The sequence below is a fragment of the Sus scrofa genome, chromosome 2, assembly GCF_054392235.1.
Source record: "Sus scrofa isolate SSC_HxYL_T2T_F1_AM1 chromosome 2, Sscrofa_HxYL_maternal_Yorkshire_Landrace_v2.0, whole genome shotgun sequence".
NCBI lineage: Eukaryota > Metazoa > Chordata > Mammalia > Artiodactyla > Suidae > Sus > Sus scrofa.
Window position 1 is genome coordinate 87,325,001 of NC_139384.1, and position 19,017 is coordinate 87,344,017.

Consider the following 19,017-nt stretch of genomic DNA (forward strand, 5'->3'; position numbering starts at 1 on the left):
TGGATTTGGACTGTCTGGGCTGGTTTGCAGCTCTACTGATGGTGTTTCTAATGGTTTTAAGGAATGAACTGAAGACTCCCATGTCTGGCTTTTCAGCCCCAGAAGTGAAATCACATCTTCCTGTCCTGCAGGAAAGCGATCTTCCCCAACCCTCCTGTTCAGTATAAATATATTGCCACTTTTTGTTGTTGTTGTTGTTGTTGTTGTTGCTATTTCTTGGGCCGCTCCCGCGGCATATGGAGGTTCCCAGGCTAGGGGTTGAATCGGAGCTGTAGCCTCCGGCCTACGCCAGAGCCACAGCAACGCGGGATCCGAGCCGCGTCTGCAACCTACACCACAGCTCACGGCAACGCCGGATCTTTAACCCACTGAGCAAGGGCAGGGATCGAATCCGCAACCTCATGGTTCCTAGTCGGATTCGTTAACCACTGCGCCACGACGGGAACTCCCACTTTTTTTTTTTTTTAAGTATAGTTGATTTACAATGTTGTGCTGATTTAATTTCTGCTGTATAGCAAAGTGACCCAGTGGTACATATATATACATTCCCTTTCTCATATTCTCTTCCATCATGGTCTGTCCCAGGAGACTGGACATAGTTCCCTGTGCTGTACAGTAGGACCTCATTGCTTATCCATCCTGTGTGTAATAGTTTGCATCTACTAACCCCAAACTCCCAGTCCATCCCACTCCCTCCCCACTCCCCCTTGGCAACGACAAGTCTGTTCTCTGTGTCTGTGAGTCTGTTTCTGTTTTTTACATAGGTTCATTTGTGTCATGTTTTAGATTCCACATATAAGTGATATCATATGGTATTTGTCTTTCCTTTTTTTTTTTTTTTTTTTTTTTTTTTTAGGGGCCGCACCCACAGCATATGGAGGTTCCCAGGCTAGGGGTCAAATCGGAGCTGTAGCCACTGGCCTACACCACAGCTCATGGCAATGCCAGATCCTTAACCCACCGAGCGAGGCCAAGGCTCAAACCTGTGTCATGGATGCTAGTCAGATTCATTTCTGCTGAGCCACAGTGGGAATCCTGTCTTTCCCTTTCTGACTTGACTTAGTATGAGAGTCTTTAGTTGCACCCATGTTCCAGCAAATGGCATTATTTTGTTCTTTTTTATGGCTGAGTAGTATTCCTTTGTGTATGCCACAGCTTCTTTATCTGTTGATGGACATTTCGGTTGCTTCTATGTCTTGGCTGTTGTGAATAGTGCTGCTACGAACACAGGGGTGTATATATCCTTTTGGATGAATTTTGTCTGGATAGATGCCCAGGAGTGGATTGCAAGATCATATAGTAGTTCTATAGTTAAGTTTTCTCGGGAACCTCCATACTGTTTTCCATAGTGGTTGTACTACATGGCCACTTTTTAAAAACGCTGTTTCTCTCTTTTTGCCAATTGTGTATATTTATTATAGAGTTGTGTATATTTGTATCCAGCTCAGAAACACACGGGGCATTATTGTATTGATTTTGCCTCAGTCTCATCTGTGAGGTGGCCATAGTGGCAGCAATTCAAAGATTCTGTGGGATAAACCACATCACACAAAGTTGCCAGAGCAGCGCGGCTCCTGCATGCTCTGGTTCCTGTTGTTGGGATGGCATCTTAAATTCCACTTAAGTAATCAAGTTTAACTTAATGTGTCAGCCAAACGTGCTCACCCTCTGAGCACCCATCACATCCTCACTCTATGCTGGGCCTCCCCTCCTGGTCTCGAGCGCCTCCTTGGAGGGTGTTTTCCAGCGAGGGGACACTGCCTCTGGCACCTGCCTCTGCCCTGAGCGCAGAGGGCTGGGGATGGAGTTCCTGGGGCCTCACTTTCCTCGCCCAGCGCCAGCCCTGCAGGTTGTGTCATTGCACGTGCTACTGCAGGAGCAGGCACTGTCCCACAGGAGCACGCGCCACACTCCCAGCTTCCTTAACATTTTTTGCACCAGCTGTGTCTGTGATTACAAGTTTGAGTGTTTTTCCTGTTCCCTGTGCAAGGCTGGCTCTGGGGTCAGGGCTTGTTTTCAGTCATTGCGCCTGTGGTCTCGGAATCCCCCTTTTCCCGGAGCCGGGGACATCTCCAGAACCTGCCCTCCTGTTGGATCACCCTCCCCATCTCCCTTGCTGCCTCTGATGCTATTTTCCAAACCTCTTCTGAATTTGCTGTAAAAACTTCCTAGTTTTTCCTGCTTTCTGGCTTTCCTCTATCCCTGAAGCCTTATCTTTCTCCTGTTTCAGGGAACCCACAAGCTCTGCAGTTTCCTTGAGGGTGCATGGTGCTGGTTGTCTTAGATAGCTTTGGTTTCCTGGGGTGAATCCTAACCAGAGCTGTGAATGTGGCTGTGTCCGTGTTTGCTTCGCCCGGTATCTGTATCTTGCAGGGAGATCCTGGCTGGGATTCTGAGCTTATGTTTGGCAGTGGGGTGGGGGCGAGGAATCCACTCTTGGATACCACGTGCGTCCTCCTGGAAACTGAAGCAGGAGGGGGTCCTTCTGCTGTTGCCTTGGTCACGAATCTGAAATTCGCAGGAGAGAGGGGGTGGGACAGCTTCTGCAGCTGGGGGACGCCGCTTCTCTGTGAATTATGTCTATGTCGACGCATCCTCTGCCCATCAGGGAAGCCCCTGGGGTTGTTGTTGCTGGCTCTGGGGTTCAGGAGTGGTTGCTTTGGAGTGAAACCCCCAGTTTGGGGGACTCTGCTCTTGTAAATGCCTCCACCCACTACCTCTTCGGCCTCAGATCCACTTGCATGGGGGCCCCTGCTCTACTCTCATCCCCAACCTTCAAGGAGCAGAAACAGCAGGGGCTCTGTGCCACTCCAGTGCTTTCCTTCAGCCGCCCAGAATTTGCTTCCTCTGACAGGAGCTCCTTGGAGCCCTGGAATTTTTTTTTTTTTTTTTTTTTTTTTCAGTTGAAGTATAGTTGATTTACAATGTTTTGTTCATTTCTGCTATATGGCGAAGTGAGTCAAGTATACATATGTATGCATTCTTCTTTATATTCATTTCCATGATTGTTTATCTCAGGATATTGAATATAGTTCCCTTTGCTAGACAGTAGGACCTTGTTGCCTGGAATTCTCATTAACTTTTAAAACTATACAGGCAGAAAAAAAAAGTGTCCTTGTGAACAGAGAGGAGCAAATGGTAGAAGGGTGCACGTTAAGTGATGAGTGGCCTGAGGTTTAGGGCATGTTGTGTCTCTCCCTGAAGCTTCCTTTAAGTCTGAGATGATGTGAGAACTCAAAAGTTGTCCCAAAATCACGAGAAGAGAAGCAAGGCCCCTACTGGCCTGTGGTGGGAGCTCCCAGCCCCCCTTGAGAAAGGGCCTCCCACATTGAAATTGGTGTCCATCTTGCCCCCTTGTGAGACCCCAGATGCTGCTGAACAGGTCACCATCCAGTTTCTTGGGGGGTTAGTTCTAGGGGAAAGGCAGGGGGAGAGCTGACAGGCTGGGGGCTCCAACAGCCACCTGATAAACGGCAAGAAGGAAACGTTTTCTTGAGGGTTGAACGGTTGCTCATAGGTGCTGTTAATTCTCATATGTGATCATAGTGCTTGATGGTTATTTTTGTTATGAATATTTTAGTCTTCGTTTCTGGAGGCCACAGTGTCTAGTACAGCAGCCTCTAGCCATGTATGTGGTAAGTAGCCACGTGTGACTGCAGGAGAAGAACACTGTGATGGGTTAGTTTGTTATTGAAGATGAAAAGCAGATGTTTGTGGAGGCTCTTTGGGGGCCAGCCTTGTGTGAGCAATGCTGGGACAGGGGGGACCACAAGGCGACATCCCCACAACAGGGGATGGAGAATCACCAGGTGTGGAGACCTGCTCCTTTGGAGGGTGGGTAGCCCTGAGCTGGGGGAGGAGGATGGCTAGGAGGAGTCTGATCTTTACTCCAAGGCCTTGGGGAGCCATGGGAGAGACTGGAGAGAAGAGAGCCTGGTTTTGCTTCTGAAAGCTCCATCAGTCTGCCTGGGGCGGAGTGTGGGCTGGGAACCTGGGACATGCTGCTGCAGGGATGAGGCTTGACCCACAGGACAGGGCCAAGCCAGGCTCTTAATATGAGACCACAGGGGTGGGCAGTGCGGGAAAGGGAGGTTGAGAGGACGGCTCCCAGGATATAGCCTTGGCACCTGGGCAAGGAGGTGCTGTAGGTCGCTGTGATGTAGGTCGCAGACTCGACTCGGATCTGGTGTTGCTGTGGCTGTGGTGTAGGCCGGTGGCTACAGCTCCAGTTCGACCCCCTAGCTTGGGAACCGCCGTATTTCGCAAGTGCGGCCCTAAAAAAGACAAAAAGACAAAAAAAAAAGAAATTTTACAAGAATCAGCATGCCCTGGACTTGGTTCAAGGGCTGCAGTTTGCAGACCTGACTTGGCGGAACCAGCTGGAACAGAGGCCACTTAGTGAAGCCTACCACCCTTGCATCCAGCCAGGCCGGCAGAGGAGGTCACCTGGCTAGAGCCAGGGCTTGGTGAGTTCAGCTGTGGCACACTCAGTGGCATCCTCGAAGTGGTCCTGGAGGTGGGGCTGTAGACAGCGCCCCAGGGTTCACCAGCTCTGGGACCCCCCAGCCCTCTGCCCCTTTCTGGGGCAGTGGGCTGGATCTGAGCAGAGAAATCATCTTTCTGGGGGCTACCTTGCCACCACTTCACCTCCAGCATTAAAAAAAAAAATTTACACTCTGACAGCACCATCTTATTCTGTGAGTAAGTTTTAATTAGAACACAAACAAGAGCTGTGTTATGAATATTCATGATTGGGTTATTAAAATGCATAATTAACCAGTGAGGGGGTTAATAACTATATTAATGGGAGTGGTGGGGGAGGGGCAACCCCTATTTTTTGTTGTTTCTAGAAGAGGACAGCCAGGGCTGGATGAGGATTTTTTTCCAGAAAGGGCAGAGCAGGGCCCCATTGCCTCTGCCTGAAGCTTGTTGGAGGCTCCCTGGGTGTCAGGCTCCAGAAACTCCCCTCACTTCTGCCAGGCCTTGTGGGGCTGGGAGGGCTCAGAGGCAGCCTGGCTCTGGCCTTGGATGGGGCCTCCTGCTCTTGCTCAAGGGTCCTGGCACCTCCAGAACTCCTGGGGATACCCATGGGGGTGGGAAGGCTGTGCCAGAGGGTGAGGAATTGACAAGTCCATGGATGTAGAGGGAAGCTGAGGCTCAGGGTGCTGGCACTTTGCTCAGTCACCCCCCTTCACCAGCTGCTCTCTTTCTGAAGCCCAGGTGGGGGGTCCAGGACTTTGGGGTGCAGGCACCTCAGTTCTGGTGGCAAATGCTAGGTGGATTCCCAGAAACTATGAGAGCTTCCTGTCTGACCCCCTACCCGCCAAGGCAGCCCGCAAGGCCCACATCGTTATCACATTGGAAATTCCTGATTAGAATACAGAATCAACTGAGGAATATGAATATTCATCAGACTGGGAGATTAATATGCACAATTATGCAAATTAGGTAACAATTAAACAGCAGTTCTCCAGGAGGGATGATTAACACAGAGGTACCAAAATAGAAGGATGCAATTTGAAAGAAGTTTTTGGTACAGATGAGCAGGGGAAAGTGGGGGGAGGACTGCAGCCAGGGTGCTTGGGGTGTTCACCATGTGGGGTCAGAGGGCAGGTTGGGTCCATGTAGGGTCCCTCTGCCTCCTACCCTAGCTTGGGGAGCTTTGCCTCAGAGTCAGATGGGGCTGGCCCCACTCTGCAGAGGGAAAGGAGCACAGGGCGGAGGGTCGAGGACAGCTCCCTGCTCATTCCCCCGTGCCCACTCCCTAGGAAGAGTGCCAGCATGTGCCGCCTGGCGAGTGTTCAGGGAGATAAGGGCCCCACCCTGCCCACCCCTCCGTCCTAGGTCCTTGTCCCCGCAGTGGTTAACCCCTGCCGTGCCTTGGCCTCCCAAGGTGTGGCCGGGTGGAGCCCCATCTTAGGGACTGGATTCCACCTTGAGGGAGCTGCCAGCCTATGCCTGGCAGGTACTCAGTGGCAGTCATCACGGTTATTTCAACCAAGGGTCAGCCCCGCTGCTCAAAGCGGTGGGAAGCGGGAGGCTCCTACTCTCAGAATAGAGCTTCTGCCTGTCTCCTGGCGCCCTGTCCCCTGAGAACCTGACCTGGGCCAGAGGGACTTAGGACCTGGGACTTAGGCAGGCAGAGCAGGTCAGAGTGAAAGCGAGGGCCTATTCGGGGGGTGGGGGCGGGCCCTGGGTAGGTGCCTCAGATTTTGCCAGCAGCATGGCTGGTGGCCTTGTCTTCTGAGCTGTGCACCTGGAGGGTTACTCATCACCAATGTGTCAAGGGTTGCTGCTGTTGGCCAAGGGGGCCCATGGGCACAGCTTGGGTGGGGAAGGGCCTGGAAAGCTCTATGGCTGGAGCTGGTGTGGAGCAGGCAGGCCCCTGACTCTGTCTTCCCGCTCTGCAGGTCTGGAGGACCGGCCCAGTTCAGGCTCGTGGGGCGCCAGTGAGCAGAACAGCTCCTCCTTCGACCCCAGCCGGGTGAGGACCCTGGGTCACCCTCCCTGGGGTGGGGGTGCCTCCCTGAGCTCACTTCCCCGGCAGTACCCTCACCCCACCCGTCTCCCTACAGAGCTATGGTGAAGGTGCCCAGTTCAGCGAGTCCCACGCCAGCCTCTCTTCGTCCACATTCCTAGGACCCGGGCTCGGAGGTGAGTGTCTGCCTGGCGCCGGCCCTGCCCCCATGGTCCTTGAGCATGGAGCAAAGGTCACAAGTGGACAGAGCCTGGCTCCCCTGGGTCAGTGGTGACCGGCCAGGTCCCTGCTGGGAAGTGGACCCCAGAGTCCTAACGATGCTCTCCTTGGGGCACCGGCATTTTCCCCACGGGAATTGGGACTGAGCCTAGACCTACAGGTCAGGGACTCACTTACAGAACCTTGTGCGTAGCCAGTACTGAGGACTTGCAGCTCCCCAGGCCAAAGGCTCAGCGAGAAGGGACCCAACCGCTGGGACCCTCAGGCCTGTACAGGTCTTTGTTCCAGGCCCCCTCCCTGTTCTGAGAGCCCGTCAGGGTGACTGTAAAGCTGGCATCTCTAGGGGGTCAGGTGGGGAAGGGGGGCCTTGCTGCTCTGAGTCGGCTCCTGCCCCAGCCCTGTGCTGTGCAGCCTAGCGGTCCTGAGACACAAGGTGCTTCCACATGACAGCCAGGTGGGCTTGGCTCCCAGGTAAAGGTGTATCATGGGGTTGGTGGCTGCTGGGGGATGGGGGAACTGCAGGTTTCTGGGCCTCACCAACCAGTGGGGCAGCTGAGGCTGGAGGGTTTTGGGATCCAGCCCTTGTGGGGGCGCAGAGTAGGAGCTGGATGGCAAGTGAGGCCCGAGAGCAGTCCCAGGAGGCAGGCAGGGAGGGTAGCCACCAGCATGCCATTTGTCCAGTAGGAGCCTGTGCCCATCCCCAGATCTGGAGGTGAGGCCCGGCCCATGTGGCCTGGGGTGGCCTCTGCACCCTTCTGCTTTTCCTTCCTCTGGTCTCTTCCTGGCCTGAGCAGTTCCGACTGCTGGGCCTGGTCAGCAGGGCCCAAGGCCCAGCTGTGTCCCATGCCCACTACATGCCCCTGTGGCCAAGTTGCTCAGAGAGGGCAGTGTGGAGCCAGGGCCCAGCGAGCCAGCTGGGAGGTGGGCACAGCCTCCACTTCCTTGGGCCTTGGTTATAAATCAGGGCTGGTGCTGGGCATGGGGGGATAGCAGTGGACGGCAGCAAGTGTTAATCGCCAGGGCTCCAGGGGGCAGAGTCATTCTGTTCCCTGCAGCCCCCAACCTGGTCTGGCTCCTCCACGAGACCAGATGGCTCTGCCTGGGCCCAGTGCACGGATTAGATGCCTACTGTATACCCGCAGGGTTTCTGGACCCCGCAAGGTCTCATCCTTCCTTTCAGTGCCTACCATGCAAGACTGACCCACAACAGCCCCATCCTGCAGGGAGACCCACATTCCCAGGTGGAGCCCAGAGCCCTGGCTGGGCTGGCCCACTTGGCTTCCCACGCCCACCTGGGAAGAGGGAGGTTCACCACTGGCCCAGGGAGCAGATGCCTCCGGTCTCTTTGGTGCACGTGGTGTTGGAGCTGGCCCTTCTCTCTGCCCCCTGAACAGCATTTGCTCCAAGGGTCTACTTAAAATTGTTGTCCTTTTAAAATAAAGGGGAGAGGAGTTCCTGCTGGGGCACAGTGGGATCAGTGGCATCTCTGTGGCAAGTTAAGGATGGGCATTGCCACAGCTGCAGTGTAGGTCACAACTGCGGCTGGGATCTGAACCCTGGCCTAGGAATTCCATATGCCACGATGGCCAAAAAAATAAATAAAGGGGAGATTTCTCCCCCACCCCCCAACCCAGTTTAAGAGTAAACCAATCAGTCAGTCAAGTGTTCTGATTGCTTGTTCACAGCAAAACTGGTTAAGGTCCACCCTGTCAAAATTGTTGCTCAGCTAAAGCCAGAAACAGACTTAAGTAGCTCAGGTACTGATTGATCCAAGGATCTGCTTTAGGTGAGCCTGCATTCAGGTGTTTATGGAGCTGTCACACCAGCAGCTCTCTTGGGCGAGCCATCCCCATGGCCTCGGTCTGGCCCACCCACATTGAGCAAGGCCCCCTTCTTACTGAGTCTCTAGAATCAGCGTCCCCAGGGACGTCACATGTTTGTTCTTGCACTAACCGTGGCTGGGAGGTTGGCCCAGGGCCTAGCCGCTGAACCTTGCAGATGCCAGGGTCCCCGACTTGTCCCCTGGGAACCCAGCACCCTGGGGAGTTGACACCTCATGACCTTGAACAGAGGAAAGGGCGGGGGTGGGGGCCCAGTTGGTGCTGTCCCGCCTTGGGGGTGAGGACATGTGGGGGCCCTACTGGTTTGCAGAATCCTCTGCGGGTCATCTGGGTACAGCATCTGGCTGGACCCCCACCTGCCCCTCAGCCCCTTGCCACCTGGTGGGGAGACTGGTGTCCCACCATGGTTCTCAGTATGGTGCACTTGTGGAGCACCTGCTGTATGTAGGCATGTGCTGGTGCCCAGTTGGCTCCAGGTGATCCTCCTTCCTATCCTCCAGGCAAGGGCGGCGAGCGGGGCACATACACCCCCTTTGGGAGAGACGCAGGGGTTGGCAGCCTGTCTCAGGTGAGGCCCTGTCTGCGTGGTGGGCGGGGAAGGGTGGCATCCCACATCCAGACTAGGGGCAGCACAGGTGGTTCGGGACTTGGGGGGACCCAGTGGGAGCCACAGTCACTGCTCGACCCCTCATCCTCACCTTTTATTCCCTCCTAGTTGTAATTTTAAACAAACTTGTCCCCATTTCCTCCTGATCTATGAAAGGTCCTTGACCCTGGCCAGCTGGGAAGGGGGAGGCCACGGCCTGGGGTCCAGCCTGGGAGCCCTCAAGCACAGATGTAGGGGCTCCAGGAGCCACCCTCCCACCCCCAAGTAGCAGACAGGCCCTGGCCCTGCTCATCCCAGCCTGGTCCTGTGTTCTTGGCCCAGCACTGCCTGTGCCCTGTTGCCCTTCAGGGAGCCCACTCTGCAGGTCCCCGGCCTGGGCAGGATTCTCACCCACACCCACCCCAGCTGGGAGGCTGTGACCTGCACAGTGGTCCTGTGTGGCCTCCTGTCCCAGTCACTCTTTGGGGCCATTTCCCCGACATCCAAGGGTTTTAGTCCATGTCCCCATCCCAGGCAGCACAGCCTGTGTGCACATGGGCCCAAAGCAGGGGGCAGTAGTCACAGGCGCTGAACGCCCACCAAGGACCAGGGCCTGTGCCAAGGGCAGAACTTGCACAGCCCGCCCACCCCCATGGCTTGCATTTTGTAGTCAGACAAGCTGAAGCTGTGTAGCTTTCCCAGTTGCTCTCAAGGGAAGAGTCCATTTCAAATTAATGTCTGCAAGATGAAACCATTTACCTTTAAAAAAAAAAAAGGGGGGAAACAGGCAGAGTCTGCTGATGCCTGAGGCGCGGTTATGCACCTTTAGCACCCAGAACAACAGCATCCCTCAGGCTCCACGGTACTCCTTTCCCTGTCTAGCTCAGAGAAAGGCCACAGCTGTCAGCAGGAAGGGAACCCCCCCATCAGGTCACTGTCACCCCGTGGACCCTGGTACATTGGCCCCAGCCTTTGCACTTTTTTTTTTTAAATTGGAATTGGTCTGGGAGTTGGGCGCAGGCTTGCCGTGACCTCCCCTTCCTTCTTGCTCCCTCAGGCTGGCTTCCCTCCCAGTGAGCTGGCCCTTAGCAGCCCAGGGCCGCTGTCCCCCTCAGGTGTCAAGGGAGGGACCCAGTATTATTCCTACTCTGGCCACCCTCGGAGGAGAACTGCGGACAGCGGTCTAGGTGAGTGGGGCGGCTGCCGGGGCTGGGGGAGGGGGTTGGGCCTGGGGTGGGCAGCAGGACCCCTGGTGAGCTGCGGAGCAGCAGACACCGTTGGTTCCCATGGGTCCTAGTGGTCGTGTTCTGAGAAGTTGCGGCAAAGGGTGTGGCTCCTGTGAGCCCCTGGTCATGCTTTCCCAACCCCCACACACCTTTGTGTGATGTGTGTTTAATGTCTATCATCCACCCCTTAACGCTGAGCTCCTGGCCTGAAGGAAGCACCTTAACACCCGTGATGCTTGTCACAGCCTCCATGTGTCCAGGATATCACACAGCCCCGCAACTCTAACGTGGGGGCTGTCAAGACAGCACGATCAGCCACCACAAAGCCCATAGATGCGAAAACAGGGCACCCGAGAGACGGAGAGAAGGACCCTGGGTTTGAGGTGGTTAGTAACTTCGGGGGCAGGGCACTGGCAGGTCCAGGACTTTTAAGTGTGATCTGGCACTTAAGGAGCCGACACTGGCCCCTGGGCCCATTAACCCCTGCGTCCCGGCTCCCCGCACACACCTGCCCCCTGAGTTCTGCACATGGGCCCAAGGCTTGTGTGCATCATCCTATTGGTAGGCAAGCTTGGGGGTCTCTCAGTTGTCCCCCAACCCCTGCGAACAGGTGTGTCTGGGCAGGAGAGCCGGGGGCTGGGCCGGGGTGCTGATGCCTCTTGTTCTGACAGATGCACAGCCCAAGAAGGTCCGAAAGGTGCCACCAGGTCTCCCATCCTCGGTGAGTTGGGGGACAGAGGGCCCCACAGGCCAAGTGCTTCTTGTGAGCCCCACAGGGGTGGGCTCAGCTGGACTTCTGCCCTGAGACCCAGCCCTGACCAGAGACAGCCTCTGAGGCCATCTGGAAGTCCTTCTTTGGGTCTAGCCTGGGTCCCTCCTGCTGTAAAAGAAAGTGGTTTCCTGTGGCTGAGGCACCTCAGAAAGTGTGTGAACAGGGGTCCTGGGAGCAGGAGCAGGTGGGCGACCTGCGGGCCAGTTCAGAGGGTCCCCACCCCACCCTGCCAGGGTTGCTTGGACGTACCTACTACTTCCCACCCCATCAGCCCAGCTTGGAGCTGCCTGGCAAGGTGCCAGGCCCAGCAGATGGTGCCGAGCCATCAGTGGCTCCCAGCACCGTGGTCCCGAAATTTAATCACATTGGAGGAAAAGGCAATTTGCTAGACTCTCCAGCTCAGCCACCACTGCCCTCTGCCTGGCTCCCTCGTTGGCCTGCAGCATGGCCTCCGAGGCTGATGCAGCCTGCACCAGAGTCACCATCAGAGTTTGAAACCCTGCAACCAGGAGGTGCAGGCAGGCGTGGGCTATTCTAAGACCCTGCTCATGTCATCACTGCATTTTCTTCACTTGACCGACCCCCCGCCCTGCCCATGTCGTGGAACATCAGAGCCAAGAGGCTCCTGAGCCCACTTTGTCCCACTGCCTTTGCTCGAACTGGTACCCTACTCTCTGCTCCAGTACTGGGCTGATTCTGCCAGTTGATCCCAGCACTTTGCTGCTGGCCCAGCCTCAGTTCCAGGCAGTGCCAGCTAATCAGAGTTGAGGCAGTCTGGGCAGACTGTTCACCTAAGGCCCTACCTCTGAGGCCCCCAGGTCTTGTGTAATCAGGACTGGGGCTTAGGGAGGTTCCGATGCTGGGGGAATAAGGGAGAAAGAAGGGCCAGGGGTGGTACCACTGGGTTTTGATGGGTCAATAGGAGTTTGCTGGATTAAGGAGGGAAGAGGCATTCTGGGCAGGAAAGCCAGTCTACAAAGGCCTCTGGTGTGAGCTTGGGACTTTGTGGGGCAAGCGGGAGGTGGGAGTGAAGAAGGAATAGCAGAGAGATTAACACCAGCAGAGCCTCAGATGCTGGGCTGTGGTGCTGTTGTAGCCAGAAGGGTTAGAGCAGCACAGGGAAGTGGGGTGGAGGGGGAGACAGAAGGGGCCGGCTGAGGGCGAGTTTGGCCAGTTCCCACCCGTCCCTCTACCTGACCACTCCCACGTATCCACCTCCCCGCAGGTGTACCCACCCAGCTCAGGTGATGACTACAGCAGGAACACAGCCGCCTACCCGTCCACCAAGACCCCCAGCAGCGCCTACCCCACCCCCTTCTACATGGCAGGTGCGGGGTGCTCCTGGTGCCTAGGGCAGGGTCCAGGGTCCCTCTGGCCACCCACCTCACCATTCCCCTCTCTGCAGATGGCAGCTTGCACCCCCCAGCCGAACTCTGGAGCCCCCCAGGCCAGGCAGGTTTTGGGCCCATGCTGGGCGGTGCCTCGTCCCCCCTGCCCCTCCCACCAGGTGGCAGCAGCTCCGTGGGCAGCGGCAGCGGTGGGTTTGGTGGCCTACACCAGCACGAGCGCATGGTAGGCCCCTCGGCGTGGCCTGGGGGGCGGGGGTGGCATGTGGGCAGGGCCCCTGTCTGACCCCCTCCGACCCTGACCCCACTTGCAGGGCTACCAGCTGCACAGCACGGAGGTGAATGGCGGGCTCCCAGCCGTGTCCACCTTCTCCTCGGTCCCCGCAGCCGCCTACGGAAGCGTCTCCAGCCACACGCCCCCTGTCAGCGGGGCCGACGGCCTCCTGGGTATGGTTTCCTTTCACTCTGGCTCCCTGGGGGACTCAAAATGTTTTCCCAGGGTCCAGTCCTTGTTATTTACAACACTTTCCTGTCCTGGACCAGCCTGTGACTCAGGCTCCCCAGCCTCCCTTCAGGTGTTTCACAAAGGCCCTTTTGAAGAGTAGGTCCCATTTTTCATTGGGGAAACTGAGGCTCAGAGAGGGGAATTGTTCCCCTGAAGTCTCACAGCCTGCCTGTTCCCCAGTCACCCATGGAGGCAGGTGGCGAGATGTCAGAAAGAAGGTGGGCTGAGATTGGGGCTGCCCAGTCCCAGGCTGGGGCGTCCGTCCACAAGGGAGCTCCCCGTCAGCCGGGGCAAATAAGCCTGGCCCAGGTTCTAGGGCTGCTGCATCCCTGAGGTTGGGCTTCCCTTTTCCATCCACAGGCTCCCGTGGGACCACAGCCAGCAGCTCAGGGGACGCCCTTGGGAAGGCACTAGCCTCGGTGAGGCATGGGACATGGTGGGTGGCAGTGGGGGCTGGGCTGGTGACCCTGAGAGGCTGGCCCTTGACTGGCTACCTGGTGGCCCTTTTCTCTCTCCTTGTCCCTGTTGCAGATCTACTCCCCAGATCACTCAAGCAATAACTTCTCATCCAGCCCCTCAACCCCCGTGGGCTCCCCACAGGGCCTGGCAGGTCTGTGCAGCATGCTGGGGGAGGGAGGCTGTGGCAGTGAGTGCAGCCCCTGGAGTTGGGGGGGGGGAAGCAGGACAGACCACCTCCCTCAGCTCCAGGAAGTTTCCCTGGGGGAGGAGGTATCCAAGCCAGTGCTCTTAGGTCACAACACAGACAAAGGCCAGGAAGCAGAGCGCGACAGTCCATGTGGTGTGAGCTTGAGAGGCGGTGGGATCCAGCAGGAGCCTGGGGCATCCAAGAGCCAGAGCAGCCAGCCCCGGGCTCCTGCCTGAGCTCCAGAACATGCACACTAGGGTTTATTCACCTGATAGATGTTGAGGTACAGCTGGGCGTCAGGGAGGATTGAGGGCTGGGGGGCCTAGGCAGTTGCACTGCCCTGGCCTGGGTCCCCTGGGGCAAGCTCCTCCCCTGCTCTTCCCGCAGGGTCAGGACTGGGAAGAGCTGCTTTTCCTAAACAGGAGGATTGGGTATGGGGTTTGAAGGTGGGGTACCTGCGGCTCTAACACCTGACCTGCCACTGGGTTCACATCCTAGCCTAGCTGAGACGTGTCTCTGGGGTCCCCCGGGGCTGCTCTCTGGGCGTGGGAGCCCCCACGTGGCCAGCTCGGGCATCACAACCCCATGCGAACTCCCTCCCTGGGTCAGGCTGCATGGACACCTTGCCCATTCTTGTGCCCCCTGCCCTTCCAGGGACGTCACAGTGGCCCCGAGCCGGAGCTCCTGGTGCCTTATCGCCCAGCTACGATGGGGGCCTCCATGGCCTGGTGAGCATCTGGGGGCCAAGGAGGGTGCATGCTGATGGGAGGAGGGTGGAGGGTGGGGTGGGCAGAGGTTCCTGTGACAGACACAGCCTCCAGTTCCCAGGGTTGGGAGGAGACCCAAGCGTGTAGCTTAGCATGTCTGCTGTGGCCACATCTCACGTGACATTGACACCTCGTCTTGTAAGAGCCCTCAGGTCTCATGGAAACAGCAGAATGTGCTAGATAGGTGCCCCTCGACCAGAATGAACTTCACAGTTAATTGGTTGGGAATAAGGGCCAAAGTTGGTGGGCAGCCAAAGGTGTGGCCCTGGCCCACATGGGCTGGCTAGGCTGTTTGGGTCCCAGTGTCCCAGGCCCCTCACCCCCATCCCCTCCACAGCAGAGCAAGATGGAGGACCACCTGGACGAGGCCATCCATGTCCTCCGCAGCCACGCCGTGGGCACAGCAGGGGATGTGCACGGGCTGCTGCCTGGCCACGGGGCACTGGCCTCAGGCTTTGCCGGCCCTGTCATGCCACTGAGCGGGCGGCACGCTGGCCTGGTAAGTGCCGGGTGGAGCGGGCAGGCAGGCTGGCAGGCAGCGGGAGTAGGCCACACTGACGAGCCCCCTCCTTGTCCACAGGTGGGAGCCGGCCACTCAGAAGATGGCCTTTCAGGCAGCAGTGGCCTCATGCACAACCACGTGGCCCTCCCCGACCTTTCTCGACCACCTGACTCCTACGGTGGTAAGTCCCAGCGTCATTCCCCTGGCAGGGTGGCCTGGCCATTGAGTGTCACTCTCCCTCAGAGCCACGTTATAACTCTGTAAAGCGGGATGAGGGAGCTTGTGGCAGAGGAACTGAGAACCACCCACCAGACCTAGGTGGTCTCTGGGCTCAGGACTGTCCATCCCTATTTCCAAATGAGGAAACTGAGGCCCATGGAATGAGGGGGGGTGGGGTGGAATATGCCACCTTCAGCCTCACCAGAGAAGCCCTTCTGGGCCTGGGGCCAAGATCCCACAGGGGTGGCAGGGAGCTGGGCAGGTATTGGTGGTACTTAGAGGCTAGTAAGGTCATGGGTCAGCTCCTTTGGGAAGGAAGTGGGCCCAGGGGTCCAGCTGTGGCTGTGGAGGGGGCTACTACCTCTCTATTCACCCAGTAAACCAAGCTCACCCAACAGACATATGTTTGGCATCCTCTGTGAACCTAACACTTTTCTAGGCACCAGGAACAAAACAGACTGAGCGGAAAAAGAGGGTGCCTTGTAGTGTGGAAATCGGAAGGTGAAGTGAGTGTTTCAGGACAGTTGCTGGGGTCGGGGGGAGCTGAATAGTCTGGGGTTTTGAAGTTAGTGATGGGGACAAGATTGTAATATTTGGATAGAGCCAGGGAGGAATCAAAGGAGGCAGGTGCCCAGGAGAAGCTTGTACAAAGGTCCTGGGGCAGGCCTGTGCCTGCTATGTTGGGGGAACAGCAAGGAGGCCTTGTGGCTGGAGCTGAGTGAGTGAGGTGGGCAGAGAGGGAGCAGGAGGGCAGGAAGGGGCCAGGCAGGTGGAGCAGGGGCCTGGGCTTTTACCCCAGAGAAGTAGGAGTCCCTAGGGCTGTGGCAGAGGAGGGTGGGGTCTGACTCAGGTGCTCAGAGGTGCCCTCTGGTGGCCGCTGCAGGGAGGACAGACTCTGGGCTGAGGGCTAGACAGGGCAGACCAGGGCTCGTGGGACCACCTTGTCCTCTCAGAAGGGATGGAGTGAGTGGATGCTGGAGACTGGCCCTGGCAGAGGCTGCAGAGGGCTGATTTCCAGGTGTTCTAAAGTCAGGGTCCACAGGACTTGCAGATGGAGAGGAGGAGGTGGGGTTCTGATCCACACCTGGGATCTGGGCGTCTGTGGCACGTGGTGGAGTGAAGAACAGGGAGCCTGGATGGGGTCCCAGCTGGAGAGTGGATGGAGCAGAGCCTGGTCTGCACAGGGGCAGGGGCAGGGCAGGCGCTGGGGGACATGGAGCAGGGTGGGCTGTGTTGGTTGCTGAGTCCAGGACCCAATCAAGGCAGATAGAGAGAGGTGTCTGGAGTTCTGGGGTGTTAACTTTCCAGGGGAGCAGAGCAATCCGCAGTAGCAGGAAGGGGCAAGGTTAAGAGAGGCTGAGGAGGGGCCAGCACGTTGAGTATCCTGCAGCCAGTCAGAGGACAACTGTCTACTTGGCAGGAGATTGTGTGCAGAGGTGGGGGTTACAGTGCAGCACGCTTGCGAGTACCCATGGGGGTCTTGGGGTCCTGGGTCATGGTAGCCAGTCCTAGGGTCAATTAACAGGGGCAGGGGGCTGTGGAATCTGAGGTGGAGAGGGTCCAGGACCCACGCTGGGAAGTCCCCAAACCTGGCCCCCACCCACCTCTCATTCACCTGTATAAAACAGGCCACATCATGTGGCAGTAGCATGCCATCATACATGGCAGCACTCCCCCAGCACCCCCCCCCCCCCACCTAGAACCAGCCTGACTGACCAGCGCCCCTGGGTTTCTTGACGATATCCCTTTGAACTGGTCTTTCACCAGTTAGCGGCCTCTGGGGACTCCTGTACTTGTCACAGTAGCAGGGCTCCTGGCATTGAGGGGGCAGGGCAGGGATGCTGCTCTGTGCCCCACAGTGCCCAGGATGCCCCAGCCTGGAAACAGCAAGGGGGCCCCTGAGCTGCTCTCTGACCTGCAGCTTCCCCCCAGCGTGGTTCAGCTGCTGGAGAGCCCAGGCTGTGCCTACAGCCCTGTTGTGGGGTCAGGCAGCTGCGTGCCCTTGGCCTTGGATCTTATTTATGTGCAGTAGGGGCTTTGTGAGTTGTTGTCCTGCTGCGTGGCCTTGCCACTCACCTGCTCACTCACCTGGCCCTGGCTTGATGGGACACTAGGTTCTGTCCCAGTACCGGGCTCTTTCCAGAACTTTCCTCCCGTGTCCCCTAGTTTGGGTATCCTCCCAGGTTGTAGAATGTGTGGGTATGTGTGTGCCTACATATTCCAGAAAAGGGGTGTTTTCCAACGTGGCCACACCCACAAGCAGTGCCCAGACATTTCCTGGTTACCTTAGTGCTGAAGTGACTGCCCCCAGGTGCTTTGCCTGCTCACCTGAGCCATGTGTCCCCTTCTGCCTGTTTTGTGGGGCTTCTTTCAGGCTGTGTTTTGTACAAGCCGAGTGCTTTCCTTCTTGGGGTGGACTTATTTTCCGAGTGATCAGAAATGCTCAGTTTTGCCATATTCGAGTTCACTGATTTCTCCATCTCCTTGCGAGGACAGCTGTGACAGCGTGTCAGGAAACGGTTCTCTGGCATTGCCATGCACTTTCTCCCACAGGCTGTGAGGGTCTGCTTGCCCGTGGGGGTCCCCGGCCCTGGAGTGGGGGGCCCATGCAGGCATCAGGCAGGGTCTCCTTGGTAGGCTTCAGGATGGGTGGTCCTGGCGCCCCCCTGACCCAGGCTGTTGCAGATCTCGGGCGTGGCGCCTCTGGAGCTGGTGAGATCAAGCGCGAGGAGCAGGAGGATGAGGAGAACTTGGCGGCCGAGCACGAGGAGGAGAAGAAGGAGCCCAAGGCCCCGCGCGCGCGCACCAGGTGCCGCCCCCACCCCGCTACCCCGCAGCGTGCACGCGCACACGCACAGGGCGCCACTGGCCCCGCCTCACTGTCTCCCTCTGGCCCCCCGGCCCCGTAGCCCGGAGGAGGACGAGGACGACCTTCTCCCCCCAGAACAGAAGGCTGAGCGGGAGAAGGAGCGCCGGGTGGCCAATAACGCGCGGGAGCGGCTGCGGGTCCGAGACATCAATGAGGCTTTTAAGGAGCTGGGGCGCATGTGCCAGCTGCACCTCAACAGTGAGAAGCCCCAGACCAAACTGCTCATCCTGCACCAGGCCGTGTCGGTCATCCTGAACCTGGAGCAGCAGGTGCGAGGTCAGTGGGGGCGCCGCTCCCCTCCCCCACCGCTGCCCTCGCTCGCTCCCTGCCCCCTTCCTGGAGCCAGCCTCCCCTGCTGACATCCCCTGCCCCCACCTCACCGCCTTTCCCTGCAGCGACCCCCTCCCTTGCTGTGATCTTCTCCCTACAGGGATGTCACCCCCTACTGTGACCACTTTGGGGGGGTGACCTTTCCCTGCAGTGATCTACCGCCTGCTCTGACCTCCCCTTGCTCTGACCTTGCAGTGACAACAGACCCTGTGACCTTCCCCTGTAGTAACATCCTCCCTGTAGTGGCCACTGTCCCTGAAGTTACTATCACCACAGTGACCGTTCTCCTTCTGATCACTGTCCCTTCACCTGGCCAGTCCTCATTGTCCCCTCTGGAATAGGAGGGAGAGACTCTGGACTCCAGCCTTGTAGGCCTGGGCAATTGGACACAGATCCGTGTTCACAGACCCCAGAGCCTCCCCACCTGCCAGGCCCTTCTTTCTCAGGAAGCCCAGAGCCTGGCTGGCAGGGACTAGGGCCTCCCTGGGTCCCAGACACTGTCAACCCTGAGCAGACATCTGAGGGGATTCACACCCCGCCCCCCAAAGGCTGGGTGGGCAGGTGGGCAGTCAGGAAGGGCCGTCCTCTGACTTTCCCACCCCAACTGCTTCCTTAAACGCCCCCCCCACCGCCGCCGCCCCATTAACCCTTTCTCTCCTGCAGCACTGTCGCTTGGACTGGAGCTAGGGCCCTGGCCTGCTGCCCACTGTC

The 19,017-nt window shown here is 57.7% G+C and overlaps 1 protein-coding gene and 1 long non-coding RNA gene across 51 annotated transcripts in view; both read left to right on the forward strand.

Moving 5' to 3' along the window:
• LOC146405544 (uncharacterized) overlaps positions 1 to 4,307 on the forward strand; it is an 11,716-nt gene extending 7,409 nt beyond the window's left edge. The window contains exon 2 of the long non-coding RNA XR_014837931.1: positions 949 to 4,307. This is a non-coding gene — a long non-coding RNA (uncharacterized LOC146405544). The remainder of the gene's footprint in view (positions 1 to 948) is intronic.
• Positions 1 to 19,017, forward strand: part of TCF3 (transcription factor 3) — a 39,267-nt gene that overhangs the window by 16,561 nt on the left and 3,689 nt on the right. For 7 of the 50 annotated variants that reach the window (XM_021084225.2, XM_085013452.1, XM_085013471.1 and 4 more), the window contains 14 exons: positions 6,411 to 6,484; positions 6,576 to 6,654; positions 9,039 to 9,106; positions 10,182 to 10,311; positions 11,022 to 11,071; positions 12,348 to 12,450; positions 12,528 to 12,694; positions 12,783 to 12,915; positions 13,334 to 13,392; positions 13,505 to 13,583; positions 14,274 to 14,347; positions 14,724 to 14,885; positions 14,967 to 15,069; positions 17,793 to 17,916. In XM_021084225.2, the coding sequence (XP_020939884.1) occupies positions 6,411 to 6,484; positions 6,576 to 6,654; positions 9,039 to 9,106; positions 10,182 to 10,311; positions 11,022 to 11,071; positions 12,348 to 12,450; positions 12,528 to 12,694; positions 12,783 to 12,915; positions 13,334 to 13,392; positions 13,505 to 13,583; positions 14,274 to 14,347; positions 14,724 to 14,885; positions 14,967 to 15,069; positions 17,793 to 17,916 (1,405 nt within the window). Of the gene's footprint in view, positions 1 to 6,410; positions 6,485 to 6,575; positions 6,655 to 9,038; positions 9,107 to 10,181; positions 10,312 to 11,021; positions 11,072 to 12,347; positions 12,451 to 12,527; positions 12,695 to 12,782; positions 12,916 to 13,333; positions 13,393 to 13,504; positions 13,584 to 14,273; positions 14,348 to 14,723; positions 14,886 to 14,966; positions 15,070 to 17,792; positions 17,917 to 18,016; positions 18,253 to 19,017 lie in introns of all 50 variants that reach the window. The other 43 variants (XM_085013451.1, XM_085013453.1, XM_085013472.1 and 40 more) reach the window with 16 other exon arrangements.